Source organism: Panthera pardus, unplaced genomic scaffold, assembly GCF_024362965.1.
Source record: "Panthera pardus isolate Hobbes unplaced genomic scaffold, ASM2436296v1 HiC_scaffold_22, whole genome shotgun sequence".
In the NCBI taxonomy this organism is placed as follows: domain Eukaryota; kingdom Metazoa; phylum Chordata; class Mammalia; order Carnivora; family Felidae; genus Panthera; species Panthera pardus.
The window spans coordinates 28,564,385-28,577,004 of NW_026526788.1; the positions used below are offsets into that span (position 1 = coordinate 28,564,385).

The following is a 12,620-nucleotide window of genomic DNA, read 5'->3' on the forward strand; positions in this document are numbered from 1 at the left end:
TTTCATTGTGAGACATTTCATCATTTTCTAAGTAATTGCATCAGTTTTATAATTTCTTCCATCACTGACTCCCCAGCGGTACTGGCATCTCCTCATCTGTGATGTGGAGGTGGTGGGTAATGGTGTTTGCCTCCAGGAAATTAAAGACCCCTCTCAATAACTGCATTAGTCATTGACACTTGCTGCTGTGATTGATCCTGTATCCACCATCAGATCTGGGTGCAGAAAGGGTATGAAAATTCATAAGCAGGAAAACAATGTTATCTACTTTCCCTTATCCAGCTCTCTCTTTACAAGAAATATCTGCAAGTCTTTTTTCCGTTTATAATTTGCTCATCAAGGGGCATATTTTTGACAGGCGGGGATATATCCATTTGGGACTGGAAACTTTGGGATCACAGGAAATTGTAAATTCCGCCTAGGTTTTCCAGAGTTGCTCTGTTGAGTTGCCTGTTGCTCTGCTGTTTAAAAGAGCAAAAATATTTCAGAATTATATTTCCAACATTTCAGGACATCCAGAAGGCAGGAAGCTGTTACACTGAGAAAAGCACTCTGTTCTCCTCCTGTCTCTGTGAGAAGTTACTGGAAGAAAAGTATACTCTGATTTTATTATTGCTTATATATTGGTCACCCCCTGACATCAGGGATTTGGGGAAGTGATGGGTATATTGTTCCATAAGCACAGTGCTTCAAACTGAACCACTCAACAAATGTGGCCTAGATTTAAAGAAACAAAACAGGGGCACCTGGGTGGCTCAGTTGATTAAGCATCCAACTTCGGCTCAGGTCATGATCTCACCATTCCTAAGTTTGAGCCCCGTGTCGGGCTCTGTGCTGAGAGCTCGGAGCCTGGAGCCTGTTTCAGATGCTGTCTCTCTCTCTCTCTCTCTCTCTCTCTCTCTCTCTCTCTCTCTTTCTGCCCCTCCCCCACTCTTGCCCACGCACACTCTCTCTCTCAAAAATAAACATCAAAAAAATTTTTAATAAATAAATAAAATAAAAAATAAAAACAGAACAAAACAAAACTGTAGGCAACAATACCAATGAACAAACTGTTTTCTGGGTTTTCCAATCCATTGGCCCTAAAATCTTTGAAACTTGCTAAATTGCTTCATTTCTTTGTTTAAGAACATTGTAATGCAATTCAAAATTACATACATACTCCTTGATCCATTCCAGTGCTAGCTTTTCATCCTATGGGTGTACTTCACATGCAAGAAATACTGTGCACAAAGCTATTCATTACAGTGTTATTTGTGATTGAAAAAAAATGTAAATAACTTTGAAAAGCATCAATCAAGTAGGGGACAAGTTAAATAAATTGTGTGGTTCATCCACACCATGGAATATTATAAAGCACACAAAAAGCAGGGCACCTGGCTAGCTCGGTGGAGCATACAACGCTTGATTTCAGGATTGTAAGTTCAAGCCCCATGTTGGGTATAAAGATTACCTAAAAAAATAAAATCTTAAAAAAAGAAAGCACATAAAAAGAATAAGCCCTAACATACTAAAATGGAAAAATCTCCAAGATATATCAACTGAATAAATGGAAGTTATGCATCACTGTAAATAGTAAGCTACCATTTATGTAAAGAAGAGAAATACATTCATGTGTAAACTCACAAGATAGCCAAGGAAAGATATGCAATAAATGATGCCTCTGAGATGAATAATGGGGGGAAAGGGATTGAGGAGTGGGGGGTGGGGGGGAAGGAGACCACAATTCTGTTATTGATTATCAAGTTGTTGTTTTTGTTTTTTTTGTTTTTTTTTGTTTTTTTTGTTTTTTTTTTTTTTGATTATCAAGTTTTAACCCATGATAACAAGGCACCTGGCTGGCTCAGTCAGTAGAGCATGCAACTCTTGACCTCAGGGTTGTGGAGTCAAGCCTCACATTGGGTGCAGAACTTTCTAAGAGAGAGAGAGAGAGAGAGAGAGATTTAACACATAACAATATAGTAGAAATAGTAACTAACACACCTAGTGCTTACTATGTGCCAGGCATATTCTAAATACATTACATACTTTAAACTAATTTGACATACTCCTGTTAAACTATTTCACAAGATTATTAGCTACTTGAGAGCATAAATATGACTTAAGCATTTTTATATCCTACACAAATGCTAGTACAATATCACATAATAATGTTCTGAAGAAATATGTGTCTCATTCATTCGTTCAATATCAAATGTGAGAGAAACAAACTATCTTCACCATTTAGAGCTGACCTAAGAGTTTACTAACTTTTATGTAAAATTATCTTTTCATAATCAATTTTCTATGTCATAAAGTTAAGCCGTAATCCAAAAATAAATGACTCTGAAAATGTGGTATTATACATACGTGCAACTGTGGTCATTCCAAACACACTGGACAATTCAAACAAATTATTGAAGAATTTCATTTTACTTTTCATTCAAAGAGAAAAACTATATTATCAAAACACAGTCCCCTCCCTTTTTAAACCTTGACTTCAGGAAAGTATTTAAGTGTTTAAGAATAGACAGTCCTCTGGAGGCACCTGGGTGGCTCAGTCAGTTAAGCATCCAACTTTGGCTCAGGTCATGATCTCATGGCTTGTGGCTTCGAGCCCCGCATTGGGCTGTATGCTGACAGCTCAGAGCCTGGTGCCTGCTTCAGATTCTGTGTCTTCCTCTCTCTCTGCCCCTTCCCCACTCACATTCTCTCTCTCTCTCTCTCTCTCTCTCTCTCTTAAAATTAAATAAACATTAAAAAATTTTTTAATAAAAAAAGAATAGGGGTGCCTGGGTGGCTCAGTCGGTTAAGCATCCGACTTCAGCTCAGGTCATGATCTCACTGTTTGTGAGTTTGAGCCCTGCATTGGACTCTGTGCTGACAGCTCAGAGCCTGGAGCCTTCTTCGGATTCTCCCTCTCTCTCTCTGCCCCTCCCCTGCTAGCACTCTGTCTCTCTCTGTCTCAAAAATAAACATTAAAAAAGTAATATAAATAGATAGATAGATAGATAGATAGATAGATAAAAAGAATAGAAGAATAGACGGTCTTCCGGGTGCCTGGGTGGCTCAGTCGGTTAACATCTGACTTTGGCTCAGGTCATGATCTCATAGTTTGGGTCTGAGTACTGCTTTGGGTGAGCCCTGCTTCCCTCTCTGCGATGCAATTCTCTCTCCTTCTCTCTCTGCCTCTTGCTCACTTGCTCCATCTCTCTCAAAGCAAAACAAACAAACAAATCATAAAAGAAAAAGAATAAAATGTCTCCTACTAAGTTATATGGGATCCAGTATATAAAGTGCTTATGTCAGGCCTGACCCATCATAAACCCACATTCAAATGGAGCTATTTCTCATTTCTTATTTGGAGGTTTCAGGCCATCATAGGAGAGAAAATAAGAGCTGGTCTCAATCTTGTCAACAACGGGGAAGTGCATCTCTACGAAAAATGAAGTGGACCATACGAATGGGAGTAGTTTTCCTCTTGACAAGTCACTAAAAGTTATCAGTGCTGTAAATGGGCCTTTTTTCTGGTAGAAAAAAGAAAAAAAATTAAACCCTGATGTTTAGGTTCAAAACTTCTCGTATTCAATGTAGTTATTTATTTGAGTGCCCATGTGGGCCACACAGGCATTATGACAGGCAATTGTAGTCCAAAAGCTCATTTTATTAACTTTATATGCTCTATTTTTTGTCAATGGGATGTAAGTGGTGAGCTGCTAAGCTGCTAAGGCTGCTAAGCCAACCAGCACCCCTGGCCCAAGCTCTGCACTGTGGCCTGGTGCTCTCTGACCATTTCTTGACTCCTGCCAGACCCAGTTGTCCCCCAACCCGGCCTCCCCTGAAACCCCCAGCTCTGTGAAGAGTCTCATGCCCAGTCTGGCTAAGCTTGAGATTCATTCCTCCTCCTGCCAACACCCACACAATTAAAAGGTCCTTAATCTTTTAATGTTCTTTGAATAAACACTTTATTTTCCAATAAAATTAAAAATAAGCCTTAAAAATATACTTTGTTGGGGCTCCTCAGTCAGTTGGGAGTCCAACTCTTGATTTCCACTCAGGTCATGATCTCACTGTCTTGCAGGATCTTTTGCCACAACACCCAGGATTCATTATCTCACAGCTTCAAAGAATGAAGAGGCGGACACAAAATGAGCAGTAGGCAAAGGTTTATTAGAATATAAGATTAGAAAGGAAGAATAGTAGGAAAGCTCTCTTTACAGAAAGGGGACATTCAGAAGTAAATGCCCACGGACTACAGGCAAGGTCCTTGTTTTATAAGGTTCTGGTCAGCCCTCCCCATCTCTTCTCCCTTGTTCCTTCTACCCTTATTGGCTTGATACCTCTAGGTGCTGGGTTGCCCATTCCCGACTGGCTCCCTTCCATTGTATGAGGGGTGGTCTATGGCCATACTTAGGTCTTTTGTCAAATTCCTGAGGGGAAACCTGAGGGGGAGTAGGTGGGGTCTGTTACATTAAGAGGAACCTTACACCTGAGGGGGTTTGCTGTGGTCAGACACTCCCAGCATTGTTCCAAAATAGGTGTTTTTCCCTACTCAGGAACCTCAGGCCCTAATCTTTCCCTCTGTGGCTACTGAATCCTATCTTCTGTACCAACAGTTCCTGGGATCAAATCCCGAGTTTGGGCTCTGCAGAGCCTGCTTGGGATGCTCTCTCCCTCTCTCTCTGCCCCTCCCTCACGTGCAATCTCTCTCCCTATTTTCTCTCTCTCATAATAAATAAACATTTTTTAAAACTACTTTTGTTTTGGGGCACCTGGGTGGCTCAGTCAGTTAGGTCTCTGACTTCGGCTCAGGTCATGATCTCACTGTTTGTGAGTTCGAGCCCTGCATTGGGCTCTGTGCTGACAGCTCAGAGCCTGGAGCCTGCTTCGGATTCTGTGTCTCCTTCTCCTTCTGCCCCTCCCCTGCTTGTGCTCTGTCTCTGTCTCTCAAAAATAAATAAATGTAATAAAAAAAATTTTTTTAATACTTTTGTTTTGTTTTGTTTTGTTTGTTTTGTTTTGTTTTGACAGAGAGAGCATGCACAAGCAGGAGAAGGGCAGAGGGAGAGGGAGAGAGAGAATCAAGCAGGATCCATGCCCGGCACAGAGCCCAACTTGGGGCTCCATCTCACTACTGTGAGATCATGATCTGAGCCAAAATCAAGAGTTGGACACTCAACTAACTGGGCCACCCAGGCACCCCATATTTGTTTTTTAAAAAAAGTTTTCATCTGTTATGGACTAAATTGTATTCCCCCCAAAACCTGTATGTTGAGGTCCTAATCCCCACTACCTTAGAATATAACCTTATTTGGAGATAAGGTCTTTAAAGAGTTGAAATGTGTTAAAAGGAAGTGTTAGGGTGGAGCCCTAATCCAATGTGACTGGCATCCTCAAAAGAGGAAGCAGAGATACCAGGGATGTGTGTTCGCAGAGGAAGGTCATGTGAGGACACCTGGAGAAGGCATCAGCCAAGAAGAGAGGCCTCAGAAAAAAATCAAACCTGCAGACACCTTGATGTTGGACATCTAGCCTCCAGAACTATGAGATATGTTGTTTAAGGCACTCAGTCTGTGGTATGTTGTTATGGCAGCCCTTGTAAACTAACACAGTCTACTATGATACTATTTCATAAAAGGAAGCACATTTTAAACCACAAAGGACATAATTTCTGAATTATGTGGCTTTAATTTTAAAAAAAAACTTCCTGGGGCACATGGGTGGCTCAGTCAGTTAAACATCCAACTCTAGGTTTCGGCTCAGGTCATGATCTCATGATTTTGTGAGTTCACGCCTCAAGTTGGACTCTGCACTGTCAGTGCGGTGGGATTCTGTCTTCCTCTCTCTGCCCCTACCCCACTCATGCTGTCTCTGTTTCTCTCGAAATAAATAAACTTTAAAAAAATTTTTTTAAAAACTTCCTATATTCTTTTTTTTTCTGTCACTTTGCTACAGACCAGTGACAGCTCTAGTTTACTCTAAAATTGTTTTTCTTCTTAATTTTTCATTCACTTGTTTGCAAACTAAAAACTAACCATAGACTACACATGACCATCAACAATCCCAACCTAAAAAGGATATGTCCACCTAACAGGCCCATTCACATTGTTAGAACATAATTTATAAATGTATCACTTGCTGTATAACAAAAGAAATCTTGTAAAGCATATTTCCTCAAATAAATAATAACCTTTTAAATTTACAATTATTAAAATTAAAATAGAAATATCTAATCAAATTATTTTCAAAATACTGCTGAATTATAAATTCATCATGAATTTTGGGAAAATTATTTATTTCGCTCTGTGGAGTTTAGACATTTCATTTAAAGTCAAGAGTCAGAAAACATTTCCTTTTTTAAAAATAAATTTTATTTATATTTTATTTTGAGAGAGAGAGTGAGCAGGGGAGGGGCAGAGACGGAGGGAAAGAGAATCTTAAGCAGACTCCACGACCCTGAGATCATGACCTGAGACAAAGTCAAGAGTTGTTTGCTTAACCAACAGATCCACCCAGGTGCCCCAAGAGTCAGAAAGCATTTCTTGTACATACAGCACTAATAGGGATCGTGGTATATTAATGAATTATTTAAATACAGAGATATCTTTTTAAAATAGATTTTCTACAACATTAACAGGAAGATTCACAACAAGCTACTTTGGATCTAAGAGCCTTAATCTATTCAAATATTGAAAGAGACTAGTCTGAAAATGTTCTCATTTAAAACACACATTTTGTTAGAATGGGTTCAAGGATGGAGGAATCAATCGGGACTGAGCAATTCACAAACATGACAGAGAAACATAACGTTTTTAAGATTCAAAGACTTGTTGGCAGCACGGGAGATGGTCTTGCTCTCTCTCCTACCGAGCACTTTTCATATTTCATAATTTCTGAATTTCCTCAGGAGTTCTGAGGGAGCGTCCCCAGACCAGCGGAAACGAAGGTGCCAAGAGTTCACATCTGAAAAGACTTTAAAGCACAGAAAAGAAGATTTTAAAACCAGAGATGTAGGAATAGAAAACCCACAGGGTCATAGTAAAACAGCTTGCTGATAAGATTTCACTGCAATAAATAAAATGCAAGGGTAAGTGTTTAATATGAATTATTAGTATCTTACAGAAACAGATTATCTTTCCTTTATTTTTTTTTTTACATTTATTTATTTATTTGAGAGTTGAGACAGAGAGACAGTACAAGTGGGAGAGGGGCAGAGAGAAGGAGACCGAATCTGAGCTCTGTGCTCACAGTGCTGAGCCCAATTCGGGGCTCAAACCCATGAATCATGAGATCATGACCCGAGATGAAATCAAGAATTGGCTGCTTAATTGACTGAATCATCCAGGCGCCCCTGAAATGGATTATCTTAAGCAGACTTTTGAATTCTTTTTTCCCTCCCCACACACTTTTATTTGGCTTGGTTCATCCACTCATTTCTTCATTTGCTATAGAAATATTTATCTAGCACCTGTTACATATTGCCAGGCTCTATGCTGGGTACTGTGAGACTCCAGTACACATCTCCTGGCGGTGGTAATTAAAAAATCCAGAAAATTATTAATGTGGCAAAATATATGGAGGGAGGGGTGCCTGGGTGGCTCAATCAGTTAAGCAGCTGACTCTTGATTTCAGCTCAGATCATTATCTCACGGTTGGGATCTCTGGTTGGGATTCTCTCTCTCCCTCTTCTCTCTGCCCCTCCCTTCTTCTCTCAAAATAAATAAATAAACATATATATATGGAGGGAAACACAAGAGAATGGGAGACCTGAGAAAGGCATTCAGTGTGGACTGAGTAGAACAAAGTTAGAGTGAGAGAAGACTTCTGGAATTCACATTCAAAGTAACCATGATTTGGGGCGCCTGGGTGGCTCAGTCGGTTGAGCGTCCGACTTTGGCTCAGGTCATGATCTCACAGTTCGTGGGTTCGAGCCCCACATCAGGCTCTATGCTGACAGCTCAGAGCCTGGAGCCTGCTTCGGATTCTGTGTCTCCTTCTCTCTCTGCGCTCACCCCACCACCCCGCTCACACTTTGTCTCACTCTGTTTCTCAAAAATACGTAAATGTAAAAAAAAAATTTTTTTTTAAACAAAATAACCATGAGTAGGAATTAGCTAGAGCAAGGTGTCTTTCAATCTTCCATATACATGGTAATTATCTGGGGATCTTGTTATATTGGAGATTCTGATTCCAGGTGTCTGGGGTGGAGCCTGAGATTCGGGATTTCTGAGGAACTACCTTCTCTGACAACTTGATCCAAAACAGTACCCAGCCCCTACCTCCATCCCTCCCTGTCCCTTTATGCTACTTATTTTTCTATAAAAGTCTTTGTGAATATCTGATACTAAATATTCATTTATTTATATATCATATATGGGGAGACCCCACCAAAAGAAAAAAAGGAAATTGTCTGTGGGTCACAAAAAGTAATGGTAAAATGAAGAATAGATCCCAGATTTCTTTTTCCCCTATTTTTATTTTTATTTATTTTAACATTTTATTTATTTTTTTATGGGGCACCTGGGTGGCTCAGTCCATTAAGCGTCCACCTTCAGCTCAGGTCATGATCTCACAGTTCATGGGTTTCAGCCCTGCATCGAACTCTGTGCTGACAGCTCAGAGCCTGGAGCCTGCTTCGGATTCTGTCTTCCTCTCAATCTGCCCCTCCCCACACATGCTTGTTCTCTCTCTCTCTCTCTCTCCCTCAAAAATAAATAAAACATTTTAAAAATTGTTTAATACAATTGTATTTATTTTTGAATTGGTGGTATATTCACATGGCTAAAGTTCAAAAAGCACAAAGATTACATAACCCTCAAAAGTCTTCCACCCTCCACTCTGATGTTCCCAACAAAGTTGTTACCAATTGCCTCCATATCTTTCCAGAGATAGTCGAGGTATATTCAAGCAAATACATGCATACAATCTCCAACATCACCGCCCTACTCCTTCTTTAACCTAAATGCTAACATACAGTCTACTATTCTGCATTTTGACTTTTTGTTTCTAACATATCTTGATGATTGTTTTTTATCAGTATACGGAGAGCTTTCTCATTCTAACAGTGGAGGGGTATTTTATTCTGTGACATACAAAAACGCAACCCTACTGAGGGGCATTTATTTGCAATTCTGCAGTGAATAACATAGTACACATGTCATTTTGCACATGGGTGACCTGTAGGATAAAATTTGTAGAACTGGGATTACTGGGTCAAAGTCATCATGCATCTGTAGTTTTAATAGACATTGCCAAACGGTTCTCCATAAAGTTTCACCCAGCAGCAGCTGATTTTCCTACACCTTCATTAACACCATATGAACAAACTCAGTAACTTTTGCTAGGCTCTTGCATACAAAAAGTGCAGTTTTAATTTGCCTTTCTCTTACTATGAATGAGTTTAGGCATCTTTTCATATGTTCCAAGGCTATTTGTATTTTCTGTTCTATGAAATGTTCATTTCCTTTCTTTCTTTTTTTTTATTTTTATTTTTATTTATTTATTTATTTTTATTTATTTATTTATTTATTTTTATTTATTTATTTATTTATTTTTTGAGAGAGAGGGTGCAAGTGAGCAAGAGGCAGAGAGAGAGAGAAAATCCCACGAGGGACAGAGAGAAAGAAGAGGGGCTAACCCAAAGCGGGGCTTGTGCTCACCGGAAGCAGGGCACCAGCTGACCCGATGTGGGACTCAAGCTCACAAACTGCAAGATCATGACCTGAGCTGAAGTCAGATGCTTAACGGCTGAGCCACCCAGGGGCACACACACCCCTTCTTTTTTTACTAGATGGTTGATCTTATGTCTCACTGATTCATAAAAGTGTACATTAAGAGAAGTTACCGTTTCACGAATTATGTTGAGATTAAACCTCTTTTCATATGTTTAAGAACCGCTATATTTTCTCTACTGAACTGTTTATATAGTTTCCTTCCCTTTTTCTTTTGGATTATTTTGGATCATTTTCTTTTTGATCTGTAGAGTCGACTTTTGAATTCTTATCAACAAGAATTAGTTTATATGGATGGAAGAAACTCATGTGCTTAAATGCTTATTAATAAAAGGATATTTATAGAAACCTTCAGTGGTGGGAATTTTGGCAATTCACTAGCATGGAAATTGGAAACAACTTCCAAACAGCTGCCAAAAGTAAAAGGTCAATGGTAAAGGATCTCTGGAAATACAAATAATTTACTCCATGAAAGTAAGATTAGTTTTAATTCTAATAAGCAACTTTGTTGAACACTAGAAAAAAGGCCTTTTTCCTTTTCTATTGATGGGAGTGTAAATTGGTAAAAATCTTTTGGCAGCCAATTTGGCAAAATTTCTCAAACTAATTAAAATGTGTATATCTAATAATTCTACTTCTAGAAGTTTATCCTAAGGAAATAATCACAGATGTGTTCAAGGGTTTAACTATAAGGATATTTGTCGTGACACCATTTATAAATTTTTTTAATCAAGAAACAATCTAAATCTTCAGCAATAGAAAGTTGTTTAAAAGCCTTTTATAGGGGCACCTGGGTGGCTCAGTCAGTTAAGCGTCCGACTTCGGCTCAGGTCACGATCTTGCGGTCTGTGAGTTCGAGCCCCGCATCAGGCTCTGGGCTGACGGCTCAGAGCCTGGAGCCTGTTTCCGATTCTGTGTCTCCCTCTCTCTCTGCCCCTCCCCCGTTCATGCTCTGTCTCTCTCTGTCTCAAAAATAAATAAACGTTAAAAAAAAATTTTTAAAAAAAATTAAAAAACAAAAGCCTTTTATATTGGCATTAACAATTTTTTTAATATTTATGGTCATAGAAAAATGCTCATAACATATTGCTAACTGACAGGTATTTAAAAAATAATGTATATAGTATGATCTCATTCCTAAATTCATTATTACATGGATATTTATGTAAAAATTTTTGAAAGTCTATAAGGAATTATTCCTCAGTGTTAATAGTTATCCCTGGATAGTTAGAATACATGTGATTTTCATCTTTGACACTTTTTTAAAAATCTGCATTTTCTTATTGTTCTGCAATGGACACATATTCCTTACGTCTTTTTTTATGTTTATAATATTGCCCATGAAAAAACAGGTTCCAAAATAATATACAAAATGTTTCCATTGATATTTTAAAATACTATCTAAATATCTTGTCAGAAAAATATACACAGGACAGTTGACAGTGGTTGTCCCAAGAAAACAATCTGTTTGCACTTTCTTTAGAATTCTCAGGCAAAACAAATTTAAGAATTCTCCTATAGGGGGGTGCCTGGGTGGCTCAGTCACTTAAACATCCCACTCCATTTCTGCTCAGGTCGTGATCTCGGGGCTCATGGGTTCAAGCCCTGCATTGGACTCTGAGCTGACAGCGAGAAGCCTGCTTGGGATTTCTCTCTCTCTCTCTCTTTCTCTGCCCTCCCTCTGCTCACACTCTTTCTCTGTCAAATAAAGAAACAATAAAATAAATAAATAAACATTAAAAAATATAATTCCTCTTAGGAAAAAAGCAAAAGAAAATTTCTGACAACCTATAATTGAAATACACACATAAAATATATATAGTATGATCCTTAGTTTTAGGTATACTAATATATATACATATATACCAAAAGACCAATAATAGATATGTCCCTAGGTGCTAATATTAGAAGTGTATTTTCTACCTTTTGTTTGACCATATTTCTCACATTTCTACTGTAAATACTTGTTATTTTATAGTTTGAAAAAAGTGTTTTCTAGTTTGGTTTCCAATAGAAATAGACACCCCAGACAAGAATTTGAATGCAAGTGGATAATTTGAAAGGTGATTCAAAGAGACCCTGGTAGGAAAGTAGAGAAAGGAACCAAGTTTATAAAAGGTACATTATCAGGCAAGTTGCCACCCTGGGCAACTGGAGCTTGATTATGATGGGGACCCCTGGAAGACAGTATAAAAACCCCTAAGAGTTATCCAGTTAGAGAAGTAAAGGAGTTTCCCACTCACATTCATCAGTATCTGATGGCTACCTCCAGAGAGTGTTTATTCCCTGGCACTTACTGCCAAGCCAGTTCAAGTGCCAGAGAAAGCCCTCTGATAGAAACCATAGAATTGGCAATGAGAAATTAGATGCCCAGAAAATATGACAGCACACCAACAGCATTGGCTACGTATGATCCTTTTTTCTAACTCCAGAATGCTACACAAACTATTTGATTCTAGATTTGCATTTATCAGAAGCCATATTTATTGTATATTTACATGGAAAGAAAAGAAAAGTGAGGTTGTGTCACGCACCAGTTTTCAGAGGCTGTACTCCATATTTTACTGGTTGCAGTGAAGAGTCAGAATAACATGGGGACTATTTGAGGGCTGCTGATCACAGAAGAGGCATCAAAAAGCAAACTCCAAAGTAAATATCAACCACTGCTTGAGGAAATTAACAAATATGCTTAAGAGGTATGTGAGAAACCACTCAGGACTCACTAAAGCTGACATGAATATCATTTCTTAAATGCTGATGTTAATAAAAACTTACACTACAGTAAAACAAAGTTACAAATAATCATACAACTGCACTTTGATATATCAAACTCCAGCTTTAGGGTGCTACTCAGACCAGCCAATAACCTCTTAAACAGCATCAAGAAAATACTGGCAAATGCAGCCTTTA

General features: G+C 38.6%; 1 protein-coding gene across 4 annotated transcripts in view; it reads right to left on the minus strand.

Moving 5' to 3' along the window:
* Positions 1 to 1,814: 1,814 nt before the first annotated feature.
* The window catches only part of DNAJC12 (DnaJ heat shock protein family (Hsp40) member C12), a 43,496-nt gene continuing 32,690 nt past the window's right edge, over positions 1,815 to 12,620 (minus strand). Inside the window, exon 5 of one of the 4 annotated variants that reach the window (XM_053888527.1) lies at positions 1,815 to 1,914. In XM_053888527.1, the coding sequence (XP_053744502.1) occupies positions 1,844 to 1,914 (71 nt within the window). In that variant the 3' untranslated portion in view covers positions 1,815 to 1,843. Of the gene's footprint in view, positions 1,915 to 3,927; positions 4,100 to 6,327; positions 6,952 to 12,253; positions 12,374 to 12,620 lie in introns of those variants that run through there. The other 3 variants (XM_019444310.2, XM_019444308.2, XM_019444309.2) reach the window with 3 other exon arrangements.